Consider the following 23,675-nt stretch of genomic DNA (forward strand, 5'->3'; position numbering starts at 1 on the left):
GGACGTATTCACCAATGGTTATTGAGAATCGTGCCATGTTGTTTTCCTATTGGTCTGCGGAAAGACAGAGGCGGGATTTGTATATTGTCAGGGCGCTACGGGGAATCAACTATCGCCGTCGAAGAAACTGGATTTTACGCGGCCTGTGGGATTGGTTTATGCCAAGGAGACTAAGACGTAATGTTACAAACTATCTATTCCTCTAGCGTGTGATTATTACAGTGTGAAGTTTCTGTCGTATTACAACGGCCTGCAGATTTGCTCAAAATGTCAAGATTTAGCTAACGACTGTGAAAGGCTAGCTAGTAGCGTCGTTGGTCCATAAACAGTCAAGGGATGCTAATGTCCGTTAGCTGCAGTTTTAGCCAGACGGTAAACATTAGTAACAATGGATGTCCAAAAGATAGGCAGTTTATAACATGCATACATGAGTAAACACAAAGTTGCATTGCTTCTCAGAAGCCTAGCTCGTCTGTATGCTGCTTTTAGACATGCATATGTGGAAACGTGTTTTCAGGCAGCACTGCGCCCAAAAGACGCTCCTTGATCAAGTCACAACATTTTGTTGTTCTTCAACAGGCCTCCCACGTGGTGCACCCGAGTTACCTTCACCTGCAGGGAGTCTTTTACGTGAGTGCTTCTTTTGCTATGTTGCATAGCGTCCATATCAGTTACTTTTGTCTGACGTCGGACTCTTAGTTAACGAATTAAGGGGGTGTGCAGTTTAATACATATGACCGGTGATTGTAATCTTGACTTCCCTTTTTCAGAATGAATGCTCTCAACTAGAGCTCGTTTGGTCAGGAAGAAGGCAAACAGGAAGGAAGTAGACCATAACTTTGAGGGGCCATGGCCTACTCCAGCTACAGCAACCTGAGCAGAGCTCAGCTTACCTTTGAGTACCTACATACAAACTCGTAAGTACAAACATTGACAATATGACCAGTTTATAATCTTAGAGCAGCTCTACTTTATGACAAAAGAAATAGGCTAAATCAAATAAGACTTACGGTTTTCAGTTTTTAAGCCAGATAAAAGCCAGGAATCCCTCCATAAAAAAGCCCTTTCCTCTGTCGGTGAACAGAAAATATGATGAATTATGAAAAAGTGGTATCACAATCTTTTACATTACTCTTAAAGAAACATTGAGTCCTGTGTGAGATCTGAATCGGCTACAGGGAGGTTATCAGCGCTACAGTCTGTGGGCTGTGTTAATGTGCAGACTGTTACACGCTCATTCACTGGACACACCTTACAATTCAAGCTCTTCCAACAAGTCTTGCCTCCTATAACTCATGTGTTGATTTAGTTTGTAAACAGGCTCATCTCAATAAGTTAGAATATTATCGAAAAGTTAAATTGTTCAACTCCATTTGTGAAAGAGCATGAATGTTATGACCCACACAATCATATAGAGAACTGCTAACACGAAGACCCTCCACAGGGAGGTTAAACCACAACACACAGTTTAAAAAAAAACACCAAATCTATTGGAAAGATGAGTGGAAAGAAAACGGCCTCATGCTACAGAGAGTGTTGAGAGGATTGTGAAGCGAGTTTAATTGGAGGTGCACAAGTTTATGTATGCACTGAAAGCTTGGGTAATATAAGTTTATTTGTAGGAGAAAAATCTATATTTGGAGAAAAACAAACGCCTCTACAAAAACGGAACAAAAGAAGAGTTGCATCATCAGCGTAACTTGGCTGGCACAGTTTATGGTGTTGCTGAGGAAAGCATGTTAGTTATGCTCACACGAAGTTTACATAACATTGCAGACAGAATAAATTTATACTGTAAATTTGGAACAAGAAGTTTCAGATTATTTATATTAGGAGAATGTGCCCTAGTACTTACCTTTGGACTAAGAATCTTAATTGTATGTTGTTAGGACAACCCATGAGTTTTTATTTGGAGCCTTGGCTGAGCTTGTGGACAATTCAAGGTAATAAGTTTGACTGGAAACAAAATTTTACCAAGATAATGTTCATTAAACAGATTTTTTCCTAACAGTTCTGTGGTTTTTTTTTGTTGCTGTTTTTTTCTTACAGAGACGCCAATGCAACTAGGATAGACATCTACACCGGTACGGTCATAAGTGCTTTACCAGTTTTACACATTGAGTTGTTCACAAAGATTACATTTAATTTTTGTTGTTTGTGTTTCTATTCCAGAAAAACGACCAGAGCTTCGTGGTGGTTTTATGCTTTTTTTTCTAGATGATGGCATTGGAATGGACCCAAGTAAGCAAGACTTGAAGTCTGCTCATAATGAGGTTTGTAGTGATGTACTCCTCTTATTGTGTCTTCAAAACGTCTTCTCTTTGATAGTTGAGGCAACCCACGTGATTCAGTTTGGAAAGTCAAACAAGCGCTCCCCAGAGTCCACTCAGATCGGCCAGTATGGAAATGGATTGAAATCGTGAGTGTTTCCTGAGCTGTTTGAAATTTATTGTGCGCAGTTGGTGTAAAAATGTCTCACCTGGTATTTTAACTTTTGTCGTTCCAGGGGCTCAATGCGAATTGGGAAAGACTTCATCTTGTTCACAAAAAAGGATAATACATTGACGTGTCTCTTCCTGTCAAGGACTTTCCATGAAGAAGAAGGGCTTGATGAGGTCAGACTCCTTTTTTTACTTACGATATCTAACTCATGGTGATTTCTACAAGTACATAATGACATGGGTTGAAATATATACGTGTCTATTTTATGCATTGAAAGTTATTTAATGTTATTGTGGAAAAAATCGTAGTGTAGTGAGGCATACACACAGGCGTAAAAAGAGCAGGTTTATTCAGCCTCTTATTGTTTGTTTTTGATCTGTCAAGTAATGAGCCTATTCTCTACTTCTCAGTCTGAAGATATGAAAATAACTTTAGTTTAAAAGTTACGTAATGCCTCCCTTTTTAAAACATGTTGTTTATTTCCATCAGCTGCTTCAGGACGGCTTACGTGGGTTTTATATAGGAACTCTGTGTTTTAGTAAGGAAACGGCTTTTTCTGTTACTGCTCTGTTAAATGAGTAACATGACATTTTCACCACTGCATTCAATGTAAAATAACCACACACCTGTTCATGTTGGGTTTGGCTAAATAGGTCTCTGCATTTCTTCTTCATTTCTACGTTGCGTTGGACAGAGGCGTCTGCCAAGTGCATAAGCAAATGTTTCTGAAACTAAGCTAATAATTTACAGCAGCAGTGAGCTGTGCTAAGAGGAAACGCATTTAAATAACAGCTCACCTTGGTATGATGAGCGTTGGACAGCATTTACTCTTTGTTCTCATTTGATTAAAAATTAAAGGCCCCCATCAGAAGAGTCTTTCAAGCCAGGATCGGGATGTTTGATGGGCTTCAGTGTTTGTCTAAGGAGACATATGATGGAGGTGTTGAGGATGTTAAAACTGACCTGCTGCACCTCTGTTCCACCAAACCAAATGCTCTGAGTCACAGTGGTGGCATTTCAGCTTTTTTAAATCATTTGCCTGAATTACAGGCCTTAAGTGGAAACAACTTTAGCTAATTTTCTTTAACAAATACACTGGCAGCATCTTTTGCTCAGTGGGTTGCAGTTTTAGCTAATGGATCACGCTCATGTTGAGCTCTGATAATACTATGCACCCCCCGATGCAGAGAACTGTCAGAAAATGTGTTGCAGGATTTGGCCGCTTTCATAAACGTGAAAGAAATTAATTATGAAACTTCCTTATTTGTTGTTTGTTTTTAATTTAGTTCCCTAAACATTCTTGTTACCTTATTTGTCGCCAGTTACTTCAGGAAAGTCTGTATTTAGCCAAGTTTGTCTTACAAATACATAATTATGCATCAGATCAATTTATTAGGAAACTGGAGACCTACAAAAAACTCATGACTTTAAACATCCAAATTGCCGCCAAGTTGTTTTTAGAACATGGCTGATATTTAAGCGTTTTATAGCAGCGTGTTGACGGTTCTGATCTTCTCATTTCAGGTGATTGTGCCACTCCCCTCCTGGGACCTGAAAACCAAGGAGCCCCTGACCTCCGACCCTGAGAAGTATGCAATAGAAACCGAGCTCATCTTCAAATACTCTCCTTTTAAAAATGAACACCAGCTCATGGAGCAGTTCAACAAAATAGAAAGCTGCAGTGGTAAGCGCATAAAAAACCCCTCGTTTTATTTTATGTATTTGTGAATAATTACATGAATATAATTGGTTACCTCCATGTGTTTACTTCCTAAGGCACGCTTGTGGTCGTCTACAACCTAAAGCTGATGGACAATGGAGAACCAGAACTGGACGTAGAGTCGGATCACCAGGACATCCTCATGGCTGGGACACCCGCTGAAGGAGTGTGAGTTTAGCCAAAGGACTTCATAGAAAGACTGACAAAGGAACCACTACATTATGTGAAAGAGATCATGTGCCGTAACTGTTTATGCGTATCGATGAGAAATGTTTTGAACATCTGCACAGGAAACCAGAACGGAGGTCATTCAGAGCGTACACTGCTGTTCTGTACATCGACCCACGCATGAGGATTTTTATCCAGGGACATAAAGTCAGAACCAAGAGACTCTCGTGCTGTCTCTATAAACCAAGGTAACATGATGTCAAATGTGTTGACTGAATTCACTTTATGCTGCTTTCACTGACTGCATATTCTTGTTTTGTTGTTTTTGTTTTTTTTCCTTAAAAGGGTTTATAAATACTCATCAACTCGTTTCAAAACACGTGCTGAACAAGAAGTGAAGAAAGCAGATCATCTTGCAAAAATCGGTGGGTGTCTCTGTTATTTGTTGGATTTATTAAACAGTTGCTGTATTTTTAAGTCAATCTGATCTAATTTTCCTCTCTATACCAGCTGAAGAAAAAGCGAGAGAGGCGGAGAGTAAGAGTGTCGCCATGGAGGCCAGATTAGGAAATGATCTGTCAAAAGAATCGAGGGTAAAAAAAAAACAAAAATCTTCTGTTAAAGTTGTCGACGTAGGATATCTACATTTTTTCTGTCATTTAGTGAGGTGAATCTTTGTGTAACGTTTCACTTTGATTTCTCTCACTTCTTTTCTTTCTTCATTTCCTCAGGCAATTCTGAGAAAAGTTCAGGATTCTGCCATGATGCTGCGAAGGGACGCCGACATTCGAAAGAGAAATCTAGAAGCCAAACAGAAGTACGTTTTCCCCCAGAAGTAGATGCAGTTGGCATTGAACATTTGATCAACACAGCAGAAATATTTATTTTGTCATTTAGTGCACAGTGATCACATTTCAGTCTGAGGTCTACAAAAAACTTGGTTGTTGATTAATTTCTAAACCTCACATAATTTAATCCATAACGCAAACTCGGATTAACAATCTCCTCCGCTCACCTTTTTCTCAGAGCATTAAAGGAACCCAAGGATTTGAATTTTATTTTTGGAGTAAATATTGGGCAGCGGGAGCTGGACGGGATGTTTGTGTACAACTGTTCCCGTCTCATCAAGATGTATGAGAAGACGGGTCCTCAGCTGGAGGGAGGCATGTAAGTAAACTCAGTGAAACCTCAGCATTCTGTCACTTTAGGGGTTGAAGAAAATAAAAATGATCTTTCGTTTTTTAAGGGCATGTGGAGGCGTAGTTGGCGTTGTCGACGTCCCGTATTTGGTGCTTGAGCCGACCCACAACAAGCAGGACTTTGCAGATGCTAAGGAGTACCGACACTTACTGAAAGCCATGGGAGAGCATTTAGCTCAGTACTGGAAGGACACCAACATCGGTAGGTGGTTTTTTATTTTTTGTAGACTGCAGTTTGTATCATCTGCAGTCTAAAAGCTTAATAGAAGCAGTGTAAGTGATTCTGCTCATTAGTGAGGGTTTTAAAATGCGTCTTTCTATCTGACAGATTTTCAAAGTAATACTTGGAAAGTGATTGAATTAAGTGCTTTATTTTTATGGATTTTAATCAACAGCATATATAAGTGTCTAACCTTTATGAAACACTGTACTTACCCAGACATGTGTGAGAGTGATGTCTACAAAAAAGTTTTGTTAATGTTTTTAATTTAATAATGATTATTGAGTTTATATTTTGAAAGTTATTTACCATCTTATACTGGGGACTGGCATTGTTTCCACAATTACCTTGAAAAAGTAAGCAGTCTATTGATATTTTGGTAACACTTTACTTGAAGGGGTGAGCATAAGACTGACATGACACTGTCATAGCCATGACATAACGTCTGTCATGAACATGAAGATGTCTTTATGAATGTTTATGACAGTTATCATGAAGTGTCATTTAGTAAATAATGACACTTTTAATGCAAAGTTGCTCTAAAATTTGCATTAAAAGTCCATTAAAAGTGCCAACTTTGCATAATTTTGTAAATAATGACAATTTAATGCAAAGTTGGCATTTTTAATGGACTTTCAATGCAACTCTTAGAGCAACTGTGCATTAAAAATCATTATTTACCGAAAGACACTTCATGACAACTGTCATAAACATTCATAAAGACTCCTTCATCTTCATGACAGGTGTTTTGTCATGTTTATGACAGTGTCATGTCAGTCTTATGCACACCCCGTCAAATAAAGTGTTACCAATATTTTTACTGATTACTTGATTTCTAAAGTAACTAAGTTAGATTACATGTTACTTTATTAGTTACATCCAGCAGCTGCTGCCATAAAGCACCGATTCCTGTAAACGCTGCAGATCAAGTTGTATGATGTGAAAAGATAAGGTGGTTTGCAATTGGGGACATTATAGAGGTTTTAGCTGAGTTTATGATATTAAATAGACTTATGTTTAAAGTTTCATTCTGAATGAACAGTCTTTCCTGGAAGCAACAACTTCCACACTGAAGATTGTTGTTGATGTTAGCCTGGTCTGTGAAATGATCAGAAAAGGGTTGGATTTTTGACTTTTCCTACCGATCAGGCACAGCAAGTTAAAAATCCAATTTCAGACAATTTCTCATTACACTTTTATTTCTTAACACTCTCATACTCCTGGTAGTATTGACATGATGTCAACATTAAATGTTTAACAGATGCAACAAGCAAGGATAGGGTCGTTTCCTTTCAGAGTAACTAATTAGTAACTTGTAAGAAATGGTGTTTTTGTGTTTGTGCAGCCCAAAAAGGCATTGTGAAGTTCTGGGATGAGTTTGGATATCTGTCTGCCAGCTGGGCTGCGCCTCCATCTACAGAGCTGAGATACAAGAGACGCCGTGCCATGGAGATACCCATTACTATTCAGTGTGGTAAGTGGCACATGTTCTTTTAAGGGTATGAATTAGGTTTCCCTAAGGATATACATTAGATCAAACTTGCCCTGTGGTTCTACGTTTTATTTTTAGACAAGTGTTTGAAGTGGAGAACGCTGCCTTTCCAGATGGACGCAGTGGACAAACGCTACCCTGACAGCTGGGTTTGTCTCATGAATCCTGACAGCAACCAGGACAGGTACGCAGTGAACATGTCAAAAACATCCGCACTTTAAATTTGAATCATCTGTCTAACACACTTCCTCATGCCAGTATATTTGTTTTATTTTTAATTGTTATTATAATAATTTAAAATTTGTTTCAGATGCGACGCTCCAGAACAGAAACAGAATTTTCCTGTTGGGGTTTTAAAGAAAGACAAACCAACAGCTGAAGACAAACAGAAAGAGCTAGCAGAGAAAATCAAACAGCAGCAGGAGAAACTAGAAGCCTTACAGGTATTTTATTCACATCCATTTTCTGCTACCTCCTTTCGTCCAGTCTGGGTTTTTTTTGTGAATAATACTGTACAAATAACTGATTTCTTTCAATCAGAAAACCAGCACAATTAAATCTGCAGGAGACATCAAAAAGCTCCCACTTGAAGTCAGCATGAAGCCAACAGAGACTTCGGGTCAGGTACGACTTTCTTTTGATTTTGATTTTTGTTTTTCCTCTTTCCCTAAAGTTTGTTGGATCATATTGGTTTCATAAGCTTTTTTTTTTTTTTCCATCTGTCCTCATTACTGTTCTTATATGGCTTTATGTTGATATTATTTAGAAAACAAAACTCCACCCAAACTAATCGTTTTGCTGTTTTATTGTTATTTCTATTCCTTATAGGAAAATGTTTCTGATGAATCTGCATTTATCATGGGGGGCGATTAAATAGATTCAAGTGATTTTTAAAATGAAACAATTACTTGGAGTTGTGTTGAAAAATTTAAATTGGATTAAGACATCAATACATTTTACTTTTCTTCACCTCAAATGCAATGTAGAAAAGCTCTGGTTTGACCCTGAAGTTTATGAATTTGACCTGTGAAAATCCTGAGGTAATTCTCGATGGCTGTTTGAACTTTGATGTAATCAGATTTTCTCCTTCCTCCACGTTGCTTATTCAGGCAACAAGGTCTTCTGAAAGGACTGCGACACGCCCGCGCTCCCCTCCTCTCCCAGCTCACCTGAAGAATGCTCCGAGCATCCCTCCGTCACGCACAGCTTCTCAGCGTCCCACCCGAGCGTCTGCGGCTCCTCCCACTCCGCTTAAGCCAGAACTGTCCAGGACCAGAGGTGCAGCAAAGACCCCTCCGTCTGAAACAAAGGCTACACCCAAAGCTTCTGCAAAAACACCTCCACCCAGCCGCAGCTCTCGGGTAAACTGAAGTCTTAATGTATCCAAAGGTTTTCTTGGAGTTTCCTTCGGAGAAGATCTGAAATACTCTTGTTTTGTCCTCTGATAGTCCTTGACCAAAGCGTCACCCATCAAACCAGCTGCTGCTGGACAACGCAAGAGGATCATTGAGCAGGAGGAAAGTGAGGATGAGGAAGACGACGATGATGATGAAGAGGAGGAAGAAGACAGTGAGGAGGAGATGGAAGAAGAACCACAATCGAAGAAATCCAAGATGGCCACAGCTGCCAGTAACCGTGGTAAAGTGGTGGAGAAGGCCCCGCCTCCAAAACGAGGGAAGGTGGATGAGGTAATAATACAGAGTTGATGGAATTTCACCAAACGCGTCTTTTGATTACATTGAAAGAATTGAAGACATAACAGAAACTAATGCTTGCAACCAAAGAATAGATTCTACTGAGTTCATCTACATCAGGAGTGGGAATCTTTACGTTTCTCACAACTTGATTCAAAATCAGTTTTCGATCAAAACTATTGTTCTTACAGATTTTTTGCTTCGATCTGAAGGTGTTGAAAGGATTCTCATGATCTGCCTTTGCAAGGCTGAATGGCAGATTGAGACGCTAGTGTGTCTTCTTCACATTTAAGTTTTAAATATCAGTCCATGTTTAGATGGAGTTGTTGGAAGCCTCATCGTGTTAGTGCCACTTTGGTGGTTTTGGTTAAGGCACTGGAAGCCTTTTAGTCGGTAAAGTGAAGCTACAGGCTGTCCCATACTTAATCCAAAGCCAACGCACAGTCAGGAGTTTCCTTCTATGTACGGATTACTTGGGTTGTTACCAACAGCTGGTGAAACATTCATGCCAAATAGCATCTTTAGAAATATACTTCCTTTACCTGCTGTGTCTCACGTTATGCCTTTGGTTCAGTAATCACAGCTGCGTGATCTGTAAGCTCACATGGCGCCGCAATGGAAGCTTTGATGTTGACAATGTGTCATCAAACTATAATCTAAAAGGGTCAAAAATATAATTTCTGAATGTCAACACTTTAGGACAAATACTGAAAAGATGAAGAAAATCTTATATTTAACTTCTTTCTTTATTTCTCAAGACATTGTGCACACACAGATGTCTAGAAATTCTTTAAATGCCTAATTTTAGCTTTTAGATATTCATATGATGTATGAAATGAAGCTGTGAGGAGAAAAAATATAAAAGATGAAGACAGTGAACATAGATGTAGTGTAATGTTGAGCCATTATTCGCCCTGTACGTTATGCAGATTCAACCAACTTTTCTTCTCTACAGAGTCAGAGTGCATCAACAAAGTGGATTACCAACTGGGCAGAAATCCTACATTAGATGGATTTTAATTGGAGACTTTTTCAAATGAATGCAAGCTGCTCAGTTAGCTTTCCAGTCAGAACCCCTCTGCTATTGACCTTGCAGGATAAAACGCACTCTCATGCTGAGAAGAAAGGATTATCCACTCCTGCACGGCAGCAGCCACCTACACCAGCCTCTGTCTCTAAAGCTGTTCCCACACAACAGCAGGGGGCTAAAGAGAAGGTAGCTTTACAGGGCTCCATCACTACTTCCTTGAAAATAAGTCTAGGCTGGGTTTTCTCACAGTTTCTAACAGTCAAGAGATCACTTTCCCATCTGATTAACCTTCTCGTGTCTTCCAATCTAATCCCATATTAGTTGTTTTCTTTACACGTAGCACTCTTCTCTAAGTCTGCATGCTGGGTTCACCCAATAATCACAATTGCTCCAAAATGTTTTCCTTTTTCATCCCTCCCTCTTCAGTAAAATGATGCTCCAGTACTGTGGCGGTAAAATGTTGGTGTTTTTGCAGGTTCCTGAGAAAACGCAGCAGAAGGAGCCAGAGAATGACACTAAAAATGCTCAGAAAGGTCAGTTAACACACATAAAATGTCATTTGTGAAAAAGAGGGGTTTTGTTCTACAAATATATATATTTTTTTCCTTACAGACAAAGGTCTTCTGGTTGAAGTGCGCGTCAATAAGGAGTGGTTTACCGGTAAAGTCATCGCTGTGGAGGCAAACAAACAGAGCGTTCGCTGGAAAGTTAAATTTGACTACGTACCACGAGCGACACCCAAAGACCGATGGTAAGACGCATCATCTCGCTTCATTTTGAATTTAAATTCACAGCGCAGAACATTATTTTCATTTCCATGTTGCACGCTTCTCTAAAGGGTGTTCAAAGGCAGCGATGAAGTACGATTGATGCGGCCACCGTCTCCTAACTCCCAGACTCCCGACACCCAGCAGGAGACGGAGAAAGGTTCGGCCCCCATGGAGCCCGACACGACTCAGCCTGGAACCAGTCGAGAGGTGACAGACAGCCTGGTGGCCATGTTGAGGTGAGCTACAAACCCTGCAGCTGCTTATCCTCAAGAAATGCATTTTATTCAGTCCACTTATAGATTCAAGCAGGTTTTGCTAACAGAATCATGTTTTCAAGTGTTTATTTTGGTTCAATTTACCAATTATGGCTTACAGCTAGTGAAGGAACATGCATCCGTATTTTCCAATTAATGCATAGATAGAAAATATTTTCTTTAGGTGAAGTGATGCGTATATAAAACTGTATATGCAAGCATATAAATTTACTGTCTAATTTGGTGGTGCTGCCACCAAGTGTTTTAGAGGGGAACTGCACCCAATGGCTCCGCCCTTTCTTACGGCTAATTTACAATCAATGTAAAAATATTTTTAATACAAAAATATCATAAGCTTGACAATCCTGGAGAACACAGACGCCCTCTTCATGAAGCATCATACAATGCTGGATAAAATATATTTAGGATTTTGTGTAACATTCAAAGTTAGCTATCGACTATGCTCATCTAAATGCTAAAAATAAATGGACTTTAAATATAATTTTAACTTGTTAAGATGTATGTTACTAATTTCATAGGATATCCACATGATGTGACTGAAGTCCTTCAATGTGTTTGTGTTTCAGGACCATGCTGCGTTACTTCTTCCCTCCTGCTTTCCGGATTCCCAAGGACGATGTGAACAGCATGACAGCTGAGGAGCTGATGGCCTTTCCTCTGGTGAGAAACGCGACGCAACCAAACACGTCCTGATCAGTGTTCTGTTGGTTTTTGGGTGCTTTTGCAGAGGAAAATCATAGTCCAACAAATTGTTTGAGTCCATGTTTGAACACAAACATAATTACATGGTGTGCATCTGTATTGTGATTTTGTCCCAGTTCAGTCACTCAGAGATCTGACTCAGCACAGTTAAAAACCACCCACTTTGCCCTCTTTGTTCTCTTTCATCATGAACGTCATTGCAAAAGGGTAAAATCGATTTGTCAGGAAACACCCAGATTTGTTAGAAAAACAGATTGATGGCTTGATAACATATTTGTTTGCGGCTGCAGAGCGGTCTGAGAATATGGCTGACAATAAATCAGGCAGTAGAGCAACAGCTGGTTCCTGGAGACACTTTACAATCTCCCCATCAGACCCTGGACATCATAAAATAAAGAGAATGTCACAAAGATAACGCGAGTGGTTCTGATGCCAGCAGAGTTTTTCACCGTCTCTGTAGAAAGAGTATTTCCAGCAGTACGAGTCGGGTCTCCAGTCGTTGTGCAACTCGTACCAGAGCAGAGCTGACGCCAGAGCCAAAGCTGTGGAGGAAAAGAACAACAACACTGAGGTCAAACTGAAGGAAGCAGACGAAAAACTACAAAAACTACGGACTAACATTGTAGCCCTCCTGCAGAAAGTTCAAGAGGTAAGAGCTACTAATCTGAAGTCTATCCATCCATCCATCCATCCATCCATCCGTCCGTCCGTCCATCCATCCATCCATCCATCCATCCATCCATCCATCCATCCTCTTTACACCCTTGTCCCTTAGTGGGGTCAGCAGGGTTGCTGGTGCCCATCTCCAGCTAACGTTCCAGGCGAGAAGCGGGGTCACCCTGGACAGGTCGCCAGTCTGTCGCAGGGCAACACAGAGACAGACATGGACAAACAACCATGCGCGCGCACACGCACACACACACACACACACACGCACACACACACACACACCTAGGGGGGAATTTTGGAGAGGCCACTTAACCTGACAGTCATGTTTTTGGACTGTGGGAGGAAACCGTAGTACCCAGAGAAAACCCATGCATGCACAGGGAGAACATGCAAGCTCCATGCAGAAAGACCGGGGCCGGGAATCGAACCCAGAACCTTCTTGCTGCAAGGCAACAGCTCTACCAACTGTGGCACTGTGCAGCCCCTAATCTGAAGTGTACATTGTTTTTCACATTGCTGCATGTTTGACCCATTTGACGCTGTTCATGATTCAGCAAACTTGTTTTCTTGACATTTTAGGATATTGACATAAACACGGATGATGAACTTGATGCATACATAGAGGACCTCCTAACCAAAGGCGACTAAAGAAGACTGAATGGATAAACGCAGCAGCAGCCAATAAAGACTGAGCGTTCACCTCAACTGTTGCTTACTGACAGCTCCCAAGGACCACTGCTTCTGTTCAGAGATCCATAAATATTTGGGGATGTTTCATTTTTTCAATCTCTCCACATCTTAAATCCTACGTTGTTTCTGTATTGTTGGTTAGCCCTGTGGTTTTCCTTTTAGCCCTCTTTTTATATATCACCTTATAGACCATGTCTATCTGTTTAAAACATGTTATATCCATTTAACGTAATTTGTGTAGGTTAATGGAAGCTCCTTTTTATATGTGCAGCTTGTGATGAGCTACACTTGTCCTTTATTTGGTCCTCCCATCGGGTGAATATTACACACCGTGAGCACAGCGAGTCAAAAAACCCACTTCTCTAAACAGTAACTTTTATTTTTGTACACTAAGGAAAGCATCAGTGTTGCCCGTTATTTGTTCATCCTGGTTAGTGAACCAAGTGTGACATGCCACATCCACCAGTGAGAACTACAAGCTTGGTTTTATCGGTATAAACGTTCCTTCAAAGCCTCTACACTTATGCTTTGATTGTTCTTTTGCTTATGTTTGAAAGAAAAGCTAAATGTATGTTTATCATTTAGTGACCGTGTTCTTCATTTTTGAAAAGATTTTTAGCAAGTCATGGAAATGTTTTATTGAACGGTGCATGCTTTTCAGTCTTGTTCTAATTGAAACAAGTGTTGTGTATTTTTGACAAACTTTACTTACAACAATAAAACCGGTTCAGGATCCATTACACTTTTATTCGCTAGTGTGTGATGCATTAACTTGAAGTCCAAAGTAAAACACTCCATCGACATCCTGACTACTTGTAATTTCTCACCATATTTATACAGTTTAATTGTATTACATCTGACTTCAGACCATGAACCGTGTAATCTGTATATCATAGCACAAAGTAGATCATAATCATGAGATTTGAAGGAAAATGCATTTTGACAGATGTTCTAAACAATGTAATTAGTTTTGGAGTCTTTTTTAATATTCTGATGACTAAATGACACCCGGTGTACCTAATTGCTCTCCAAATGTAATTGGATCACCAGATGCAAGTTTGTCCAGAAGCAAAAAAAACAGGAAAGTCTCCTTACCATGATGCTTAATAAGAAGCGAACACCATGTTATTTCATTTGTGGATGAAAACCCAACTAGGTAAATAGTTTGAACCCATAAATCATAGAAACGATCTACAGAATTAATTTAATCAGGAAATTTATTTTGCAACGGATGTATTATGGGAACCCTGCAGATACAGTTATTTTGTATCATAAGACCATCTATTGAAGGTCTTATGGTGGAAGTATTTAATCAATGAGATTGAGACTCCCAGTGTGTTGGTGAGATTTATTTAATTGCCTGCAAAGGAACAGCATCACCACACAACACGCATGTTATGGCGAGAGACTTTGAGATAACCCTCAGAGTGCAGCACATTTATACAAGCATGGTCATTTATCTTCAAGGACATTCTCCCTACCTTAAAAACAGTAGATATGGTTCTGTCAGCTTAACCTTCATATGTTTAACACAACTCTTGCAAGTTCAATGCAGAGACTGCAAGGTCATAACAAACACACTTTATGAAATATAATGAAGTTCAGTAAGATTTCTTTCACCTGCCACATGGAGGTTTATTAAAGAACATTATGAAATGGAGATCCTTATAATAGGATCACTATTAGCGTTGCATTCCATCAATATAATATTTTTAAGGTACGAAGCCAAAAGAAGTAAAAGTTTTCCAAAGCCAATGTAGGTGCCACGGAAAAAGTGCCACGAGTTCTGGTCAGAGTAGGCTAAAATTTAACTTGTCTACATGCAGAAGTCATTGTGTGGTGGAAAATGGATTTAGGTCAGAGGTCTTCAACAAAGTCAAGAGATTTTTGACTAGAGATTTTTTTTGTATATATTTTTTAATTTAAAGTTATGTCTTTAATTATATGTTAATGTGAATTCAACATGTAACAAGTGGTTAAAAAGAAGCATAAAACGATGCATTTCAGTCAAATTCACACATTACGTGGGGGAAAAAAAAACAAAAAAAAAATCAGTCGATGTGGTAATCTGCCAGCCTTTAATAATTTACTGCTGTACCTACAACAAAAATAAATTGAATGTTATGGTTTTGATGCAACAAAAGACGTCCAAGGAGTATGTCGATCATTCGACGTTTATTTTGAAGGCGATATATTTTGCTTTTTGCTGCTGCTCGGCTAACGCCAGGTGAGGATCTCTGCACATCGTTTACATCTGAAAACCTTTTAAATCTGATGTGAATAAGTTTCAGCATTCAATTGGGTAACGATGCCACACTGCTAGCGGTGACAGCATTTAAATGAAACATAATATGCGTCGTTAAAACGAGTCTGTTTACTCGGTGGTTGCTTCCTGTTGACAAACGGTAAAACCAAAACTCAACGGGAGACTAAAAGGTTTGAGTGAAATTAAACGTCATGTTGTTGATGAAATTTAACGTAGCAACAAGTTAATACAAATGTGGCAGCGAGATCTGTCTAAACAACGACGGAGTCAAATGAACTTTGACCCACTTCTGGGACAGACTCTCGGTCCTGTTCACCTAATGTATTTAATTTTATTACACGGCAATACAAGTAGATTTTATAGAATATGGCTCAAAAACAAACAAACAAACAAACAAAAACTGTTATATTATTTTTACACGACGTGTCATTATTTATTAATCAGTTCACCACCACGAAGCTGAAGTTCCCAAATCAGACATCCTCCTTTCCACGACTAAAAATAATGTTATATAATTATAAGAAATGTCTACAAACCCAGTTTCAGTGTAAGGGCTTGAAACCACCTGGAGAATCCAGAGATGGTCTATTAAAACCATTAAGCTGTTTTAAAGTAATGTTCCTCTGATAAACACTTGAAATTAATTTGCATATGTCTGCATTTAATATCTCTGTCATCATCATTACACAATTTTTTAAAAGGACTTAGGCCTGTACTCTCTGGGTCTCGGGAACCCTCAGATACCAGTGGCTACAAAATTCAACTGCAATTAATACAACTACACACAGGAAGGATCCAAGATTATTATTGTTAGGATCACAAGGGGACTAAACGGCTACAGTATCTTCAAAAATAATATTATAGACTACGCTACTGCAATTAAAGACTCATTTATTTGCAGTTTTGTTGCAGAAGCAGTTTGCCAGTCCTCTCGTTTCTGTTAGCAGGTAGATCCTAAAGCCATGGCAGCGTCTTCAGCCGTTCTGAGCAGACGCCTCGCCGGCAGCGGGTTGTGGTGTGGCGTCACTCGACCTCTGGTCCACATCAGATCAGCCAGTGCAGCGGAGCCCGGAGCAAGAAAATCTGATGAAGAACAGCTGTGGGAGGCAGCATCGGATGCAGCAGGTTACCTGCCGTTCAGCAGAGCCAGGGTCGGATCATTCTTTCAGGAACAGCCGGTCCTGAAGAATCCGTTTCTGGAGGATGCCTTGCTTAGAGGATACCTAAAGAGACACCTGCCTGAGGAGGTATGCTGAGGAAATATCACTCAATGCAGTGTTTTTTTTTTTTTTGTAAGATTTGTGAAAATGACACGATATCGTTGTTGCACACATGATGACACAATTGATCTATTTTCTCAATCAGTACTCCAGGCATCCTGAAAACAGCTTACACTAAATAAGGGAGACTGGATCCACAATTTTAAGGTGATTCTGCGTGTTTAGTCTTGTTCCCAGGCTATTTTGTCTGACTTGAATGCCTTTGGAGAGCGTGTGGCGAAAGACATCGACACGTGGGGTAGAGAGTGTGAGCTCAACCCTCCTCGCCTGGTGCATTTTGATCCCTGGGGTCGGAGAGTGGACCACATTGTGACCTCCGAGGCTTGGAAACGCCTCAAAGACCTCTCAGCGCAGGAAGGACTGGTTGCCATCGGCTACGACAAGTCATTTGGCGAGTGGAGGTAAGCTTTTATTCCTCTGACTTTTTCTTCCTACTTCAATTTAAGAGCCAGATTTTGTCAGTTTCTGGTTGGATTAATTTTATGTGTGTGTGTGTGTGTGTGCATTCCAGGCGTGTTTACCAGATGAGCAAGCTGTACATATTCTCCCCGTCGTCCGGCCTCTACACCTGTCCTCTTGCCATGACAGATGGAGCCGCAAAGGTCATCCAGGTAAGTTTAAAATGCACAGACTAAGAAGATTTATGTTCCATCCCAGTTAGTGATTGTAATGTGACAAAATGTGGAAAAAGTCCTACGTGTGTGTGTACGAACATTTTTGCACAGCAATTTTTTGTCTTGATAAGGTTTCCAGCAAGGCCGCATAATGTTAAAAACAATTAGCCTTCCCCCCTCTTTATTTACACTTAAGCTAAACCTACAACAATAACTCCAACGTGTTTCTGCAGCTTTTAGAGTTTGAAGAAAACGTCTTGCATCAAAGCAAAACTCATCTCAGTATATTTAAAATATACTAAGTTTTGCAAATCAGGGATTGTGTCTCTGTGTATGTAAAGTCTGTAGGGGTTTCGCCGCCAGTGGAAGAAGCGTATCGTCGCTTGACCAGCCGGCAGCCTGAGCGTTTCTGGACGTCTGGACAGTGGATGACTGAGAGACAGGGAGGATCTGATGTGGGTCAGTAGAAATGCATTGATCTGCTGTGAATCAGTGCTGCCTTCATTTTATAGTTGACCAACTGACCAACAGGGGGCGCTGTCTGCAACAGAGAGTTGGCATCAAACTCGGCAGTATGACTCCTGCATATTTATAAATCACTGTACTTTTAATAGCAGAGGAACATATTTAATTATTTACTTATCCAGTAATGCCAGGACTCAGGAATCTTCTCTCACTGAGTTTGAGGACTGCTGAATTTTTTTTCAAAATGGCAAATAAAACTCCTCTCTTATTAATCTTAGTTTCTCTTTGTCTTCAGACACCGGCACGGAAACGGTGGCCATTCCCCAAGCAGACGGCTCCTACAGACTGCACGGCTTCAAGTGGTTCACGTCGGCCACAGACGCAGACATGACTCTCACTTTGGCGAGAGTTCAGGACAGATCTGGATCAACAACCCCAGTACTGCCGATTCCCGCCAACATCATCCTGCAGTCAGTCAATGCACCATTTCTAGCAGACCTCGTCTCTGTCCGCAGGGCAGCAGGGGTCTGTCCCTGTTTTACGCAGAGGTGAGTCGAGATGAGGACGGCCGACTGAGAGGTATTGAAGTCCAGAGACTGAAGGACAAGCTGGGGACGCGACAGATGCCGACTGCTGAGCTGCTGCTGGACGGCCTGCCTGCTTACAGAGTCAGTGGCGCTTGCTTGATTTTCACTCAAGCAGCACTTTATTAATTCTTGCAAGAACGAGAACAACAAGCTGACATACTCAGTGTTCATTCAGTTTGATCTGTTCTAACTAGACAGAGAGTCACTACTGCATGCTTGGGTTATCGCAGAGTTTCTTGCTGGGAGTATGCAAACCAACGTTTCCATCTCAACAGTGCACTTTAACTTTCAAAATGGAGGAGTGCTCCACTCTTATCTAAACCCTCCCTAACTTCCAGTAGAGGGCAAATGCAATAAACCTCACATGAACGTAACTGTTGCTGCAAAATGATATTAATATTTTCCCCCAGATTAAGCAAATTATTAAAAGAAACTATTGCCTAAAATTCCACTAACATGATCCTTTTTTTTTTTCTAATTCAGAAAGATTTTTGTGGTTTTTATTATTTGCTTTTAACCCAGAAACGTAGTTTTCAGAAAGGAAAATGATGCTTTATTTCAAACTGTAGACCAGGGGTCACTAACTCCAGTCCTCGAGGGCTACCATCCTGTAACTTTTAGATGCGTCTCTGCTCAAACACACCTGGATCAAATAAACTGCTCATTTCCAGCCTATTGCAGAGAGGAATGAATGCTGGTGAGGGAATTCAGACATTGTGGAGCAGAGGTGAATCTAAAAGTTGCAGGATTGTAGCCCTGGAGGACTGGAGTTGGTGACCCCTGCTGTAAATGCTGTGAACTGGGATTTCTAACGTTTGCCTTGACTTGCACTAACTTTCAAATCAATTTTATTTTATCTCCTTAGCTTTGAGCTTTGTACTTTAAACATGTAGCACCCACCGCTCCCATACCTGGTCCCAGGACAGAACTCTCGCTCTCAAGTGGGATACCACCAGGGTTCTTTAGCTTTCCGGTATATACCAATCAGGTTTACCTAAATGTAGTGACTACTACTCAGTTACTATTTTCATTCCTATTTTGTCTCATCTAGAATAACCCAGACATCCACGCAGAACTTCGGGTTTATTTTTATTTTTTTTCACACAGCTAACTTTTTTTTTACCTCTACCCACTATATCTAACAGATATTTTCCCATCTGTTTTAATACAAAATCCCTCGTTACGACTCTTTCAACACTCTGCTCCTTCCTTCCTTCCTTGCTTCCTTCCCCTCACCTTCTCCTCCCCCCCCCCTCTTGTTTTTTTCTCTTGTTTTAGTCCCCTTTACTTTCCCTCGTAAATTTACGTTACTCTCAAATCTATGGGATTCTGCCTCTTACTTACGCTGCAATAGATAAATCACTGAAATGTACATTTATGTAACTCCATTACCCATTTTTAACCCCAGGTACTTATCAAAAGACATAAACCCCCCACTTCTTGTGGTTCTCAAACCCCAGGGCTACAAACAGCTCCAAACCTGCTGTACTTGTCTTTAATTTGAACATCACATTTAAATATTTCATTGTGGTCAATGTGAAGAGCAGGAGATCATTCCTGAATATTTGGATTTCTATGTTTTGACTCCCAGGCCGAGTGCCCTTGGTTCTGCTCTTATTATAACAGTTTTTCCCGTGTTGTAGTTCTGCTTTGCTACTGTGTCTGATCCAAAAATTGTTCCTCTATCACCAGCTCTCGGAGGAAGGCAGAGGCGTGGCCTCCATAGCCAACATGCTGACAATAACCAGGATTCACAACAGCATCTCTGCAGCCGCTGCAATGAGAAGGCAGGACCCCCCCCATCATAACGCTTCCCTGAGTTCTGGCTCTGTGGAGGCCTCTCCTCAGTAAGCTGATTAAATAATGTGTCTGCTCACAGAGTGCTCCAGTTGGCGCGTGACTATGCCACCCGCCGCACCGCCTTCGGAAAGCTCCTTAAAGACCACCCACTGCACATGCAGACGCTTGCGAGAATGGAGGTAAAGGCAGCAGAAGTGGTTTGCAATGACTTACAAAAAAAAAAAATTCACACGCCTTGAACTTTTTCAGATTTAGTCACCTTAAAACCATAAACTTCCATGTATTTTATTGGGATTTTGTGTGACAGAACAACACGTATTGTTAACTGGAAGGACAAAGATAAAAGGTTTTCAGGTTTTTTCGATATAAAAATCAGAGCAGTTCGACCTGTGTATATATTTAATCCTTTGGATCCAAACTTTGTCAAGATTCTCTCTGCAGCTGATGGTGCGAGTCTAGTCAGGTATGTCTCTTAAAGGTTTGCACATCTAGAGATATGCTTTCTCCTTTTGCAAAATAGCTGAAGCTCAGTTTCATCTGTGAATTTGCAATCCAAACAGCAGTAATGGTGCCACCACCATTTCTCATCATAAATATGATGCTCTGGGCTGCAGTTTTAGATTTTTGCCTAACATGGCCTTCAGCACCTGGGCTAAAAAGTTTCAGTTTTACTCTTAACCTAACCAGAGGAACATCTTCCATATGCTTCCTGTGTCGCCTTGATGAATTACAGAAAAGTGAAAACAGGACTCCTTCCCCAGAACAGCATGTTTGCCATGGAGTTTCTCAGATTAAATCCTAATAAAACTCCCTGATGTATAAAAGTGACAAAATATGAAAATAGCTTAAAGGGTATTAACACTTTTACAAACAGTAATTCTGAAACTTCTGTCTGGTTTGGACAGGTGGAGACGCGTGCAGCTTTTCTTCTTGTGATGGATGTGTGCCGTTTGTTGGGTCGAGAGGAGAGCGGCCTGGCCAGCGAGTTCGACCGGCACCTCCTTCGTCTGCTCACCCCTGTGGTCAAACTGTTCACCGGGAAGCAGGTGAGCTGCTTTTGCAAATACAAGACAAATATTTGATCTCAGTATTCCGAGTATCCGACCTATGTGTTTCTCTCAGGCCGTAGCTGTTGTGTCTGAGGGCCTGGAGAGCTTTGGCGGACAGGGATACATCGAGGACACTGGGATGCCTGGAATACTCCGTGATGCTCAGGTGGCGTTGCTACCAACCACCTTTTTTTCCTGCCTTTTTTTTTTTAATGATTTTTGAAACTCACATGTTGTTTCTCTTGCAGGTGCTGAGTATATGGGAAGGGACAACAAATGTTTTGTCTCTGGATGTGCTGCGCTGCGTGGCCCGTAGTTCAGGAATGGTTCTGCATGCTTACTTTGCGCACGTCAAGGTACGGCATGGAAACCAGAACCTGTTGAGCAAGGTGTGTTACTGGAAGCAGCTCAAACAGCTGTGACTGTTTTCTTGCAGTCGCTGCTTGCGGGTGCCTCAGGCGTTTCCTCACTGGACCCGGCTGTAAAAGCAGTTGGCGGCGCTCTGTCTGAACTGGAGCAGTTTGTTCAGATAGCCGCTTCCAGATCACCCAGTTACCTCGAACTGGCGGCCAGAGATCTGGCGTACAGCCTGGCTCGCATTTATGCGGGTGAGTGTTCTTTTCAAATGTGTTCACAATACTAGAACCGTCTGCATTTTGTAAAAGTCACAACGACAAATTTGAATGTATTCTAATCTGATTTTTCTCCTGAAGGCAACTGGTTGCACTACTTGATTTTTATTTAGCATTATGTAAATAATGCTCCTTTAGCATTAAGTAAAGGAGGCTAAATACAAATGCACACCACACTCTTCAGATTTCTTTTAAATAGAAAAAAAAAAAAAACTAGATTTTTCCTTCTGTTTCACAATTTTCTTCAAATGTGACAAATTCTGAAGAAAAGTTGTAAGCAGCTGTGGATGACAGAGCAATGCATGTCTTATCATTAATTTCTACTTCTGTGTTGATCTAACAATCCTTGGTGTTACATCGGTGCTTTAAAGTGGTCTCCTTTAACTGCGTGTGTTAACAGGTGCTCTTCTCATTGACCATGCATGCTGGAAAGATGCCTCCCCAAATGACACCTATGCGGCTCTCAGGTATGACAAACCAAAAACTGACTGACTAAAACTCATTTTTGAACTTCTCAGGAAAAAATGAGCACACATTACGTGTTCATTCGTCGTGCTTTTGTTTTGCTTTGTCAGATGGTGCGAACAGGAGCTGTGTCTGGTGGCATCTAAACAGAAGAGGGGCTGCTACGATTCCAGCAGCGCCTCCATGGATGCTGCACTGGTTTATGATAACCTTATTCAAAAATGAACATCCTTCATGTGCTGATGGACTTATGATCTGAACTGCTGTAGCGAGCGTATTAATACTATTAATGAAGAAAACCTTGCCTTCCATAATCGCATCAAGAATGACATTCCAGATAATAAATCTTTCTGTTTTTAGGATGCTGATATTTTTGATAGTGTTATTAAAGTAGTCATGATTTTCTGCCATAGTTCTACTCAGTTAGCAGTTATTTAAAAAGATATATACAGAAGAATAGGAGAACTGTGACTGATGAAAATGCATGAGGCATTTTTCCTACTTCTGGTGTGAAAAAGTGTGCTCTCATTAATAATACATAATAAGGATAATATTGATAGTTACATGATCTGATTCATATTTCTTTTATGCTCTGTCACCATAAATTATATTGAAATACGAACACCACGCATGCTGAGAACGATGACAAAAGATGCCCAACTTTGTATTTTGAATATGCAATAAAAAGTCTTGTAAAATGTCAACACTAAAAGTATTCATTTTTGTTTTGTTTTTCAGTTTTTTATGCATATTGAGTGAAAAGTATGTAATTAAATCTTCAAATAAAATCATTTGGAAAAATATTCACGTTATCCCTTTACAAATGCAAATCTTAATGCTTAAGATTTTATATGATGAACACAGATGTGCGTCTGCACAAACTTGCATAAATGGATACAGAGTACTAAAAGTCTTTTACAATTTTGAAAAACCTAGTTCAGTGCAATTTTATGTATTTATTTTCTGTTATCCCTGAATGAAATGCAGAACGAGAAGTTACCTTTAGCTATCACACAACTGGCAAACACTCAAATTGTGTGCCTCAGAAGTTTTTGATGAACAAATAGCATTTTGAAACTGCTTTATATGAAAATGACAGGAGCGGTAATACAAGAAAGTCCTGTTTGAAAATGATTAATAAAGGTAGCTGTTTTTTGTTTTTGTTTTTTGTACTGTAATAACAAAAAGAAAATATTTTCAATTTTTCATTGAGTGTATGTATGTCACTTATTGCTTTAAAATTATTTTTTAAAATTCAAACAAAATTGCAAAGATACCAAAGTCACAATCAGTAGATTCAAAGTAATTATTCTGACATTTTGAATTATTCACAATTATAACATTTAAACATAATTTATACATTCGAAGTTATAATTATAGGATTAAAAGTCATACTCATCGATAAAAATCATGACTCCGTCTTAATTTTAAATGAAAAGTCAGGAA

At 40.1% G+C, this 23,675-nt stretch overlaps 2 protein-coding genes across 4 annotated transcripts; both read left to right on the plus strand.

Annotated features, from left to right (window-relative positions):
- Window positions 1–69: 69 nt before the first annotated feature.
- On the plus strand, window positions 70–13,871 carry morc2 (MORC family CW-type zinc finger 2). Of its 2 annotated transcripts, XM_015027630.1 has the most exons (29): window positions 70–177; window positions 580–630; window positions 771–917; window positions 1,890–1,943; window positions 2,050–2,084; window positions 2,173–2,241; window positions 2,329–2,419; window positions 2,507–2,615; window positions 3,967–4,126; window positions 4,219–4,330; window positions 4,453–4,578; window positions 4,676–4,755; window positions 4,841–4,923; window positions 5,062–5,147; window positions 5,357–5,497; window positions 5,577–5,731; window positions 7,095–7,223; window positions 7,320–7,425; window positions 7,552–7,684; window positions 7,782–7,865; window positions 8,351–8,602; window positions 8,690–8,929; window positions 10,032–10,151; window positions 10,441–10,498; window positions 10,578–10,716; window positions 10,804–10,971; window positions 11,577–11,670; window positions 12,173–12,361; window positions 12,961–13,871. In XM_015027630.1, the coding sequence occupies exons 3-29, from the start codon at window positions 850–852 to the stop codon at window positions 13,027–13,029; spliced, it is 3,150 nt and encodes a 1,049-aa protein (XP_014883116.1). In that variant the 5' UTR covers window positions 70–177; window positions 580–630; window positions 771–849; the 3' UTR covers window positions 13,030–13,871. The 2 variants fall into 2 exon arrangements, with proteins under 2 accessions (XP_014883116.1, XP_014883117.1); XM_015027631.1 differs by lacking the exon at window positions 10,032–10,151.
- A 1,336-nt stretch (window positions 13,872–15,207) lies between these two features.
- LOC106944572 (acyl-CoA dehydrogenase family member 11) lies at window positions 15,208–22,941 on the plus strand. 2 transcript variants are annotated; one of them, XM_015027632.1, is made up of 15 exons: window positions 15,208–15,298; window positions 16,282–16,584; window positions 16,783–17,018; window positions 17,129–17,228; window positions 17,573–17,690; window positions 17,992–18,134; window positions 18,212–18,364; window positions 19,976–20,070; window positions 20,163–20,262; window positions 20,989–21,129; window positions 21,206–21,298; window positions 21,381–21,488; window positions 21,569–21,740; window positions 22,165–22,231; window positions 22,340–22,941. In XM_015027632.1, exons 2-15 carry the CDS (start codon window positions 16,300–16,302, stop codon window positions 22,452–22,454), a joined length of 1,926 nt encoding a protein of 641 aa, XP_014883118.1. In that variant the 5' UTR covers window positions 15,208–15,298; window positions 16,282–16,299; the 3' UTR covers window positions 22,455–22,941. The 2 variants fall into 2 exon arrangements, with proteins under 2 accessions (XP_014883118.1, XP_014883119.1); XM_015027633.1 differs by having other exon boundaries at window positions 15,212–15,298; window positions 16,285–16,584.
- The last annotated feature ends 734 nt before the right edge of the window (window positions 22,942–23,675 follow it).

This window comes from Poecilia latipinna, unplaced genomic scaffold (assembly GCF_001443285.1).
Source record: "Poecilia latipinna isolate Pla-1442-1.1 unplaced genomic scaffold, P_latipinna-1.0 Scaffold104, whole genome shotgun sequence".
Classification (NCBI taxonomy): domain Eukaryota; kingdom Metazoa; phylum Chordata; class Actinopteri; order Cyprinodontiformes; family Poeciliidae; genus Poecilia; species Poecilia latipinna.

What these genes read in the sequence shown, in the direction of transcription:
- morc2 (XM_015027630.1), top strand. Translation starts at nt 850, where the DNA reads ATGGCCTACTCCAGCTACAGCAACCTGAGCAGAGCTCAGCTTACCTTT. An exon ending in TGGCATTGGAATGGACCCAA is followed by an intron (nt 2,242 to 2,328) that starts GTAAGCAAGACT and finishes TCTCTTTGATAG; the next exon opens with TTGAGGCAACCCACGTGATT. An exon ending in ACCCATTACTATTCAGTGTG is followed by an intron (nt 7,224 to 7,319) that starts GTAAGTGGCACA and finishes TTTTATTTTTAG; the next exon opens with ACAAGTGTTTGAAGTGGAGA.
- LOC106944572 (XM_015027632.1), top strand. Translation starts at nt 16,300, where the DNA reads ATGGCAGCGTCTTCAGCCGTTCTGAGCAGACGCCTCGCCGGCAGCGGG. An exon ending in ACGGCCTGCCTGCTTACAGA is followed by an intron (nt 18,365 to 19,975) that starts GTCAGTGGCGCT and finishes CTCTATCACCAG; the next exon opens with CTCTCGGAGGAAGGCAGAGG. An exon ending in CCTGGCTCGCATTTATGCGG is followed by an intron (nt 21,741 to 22,164) that starts GTGAGTGTTCTT and finishes GTGTGTTAACAG; the next exon opens with GTGCTCTTCTCATTGACCAT.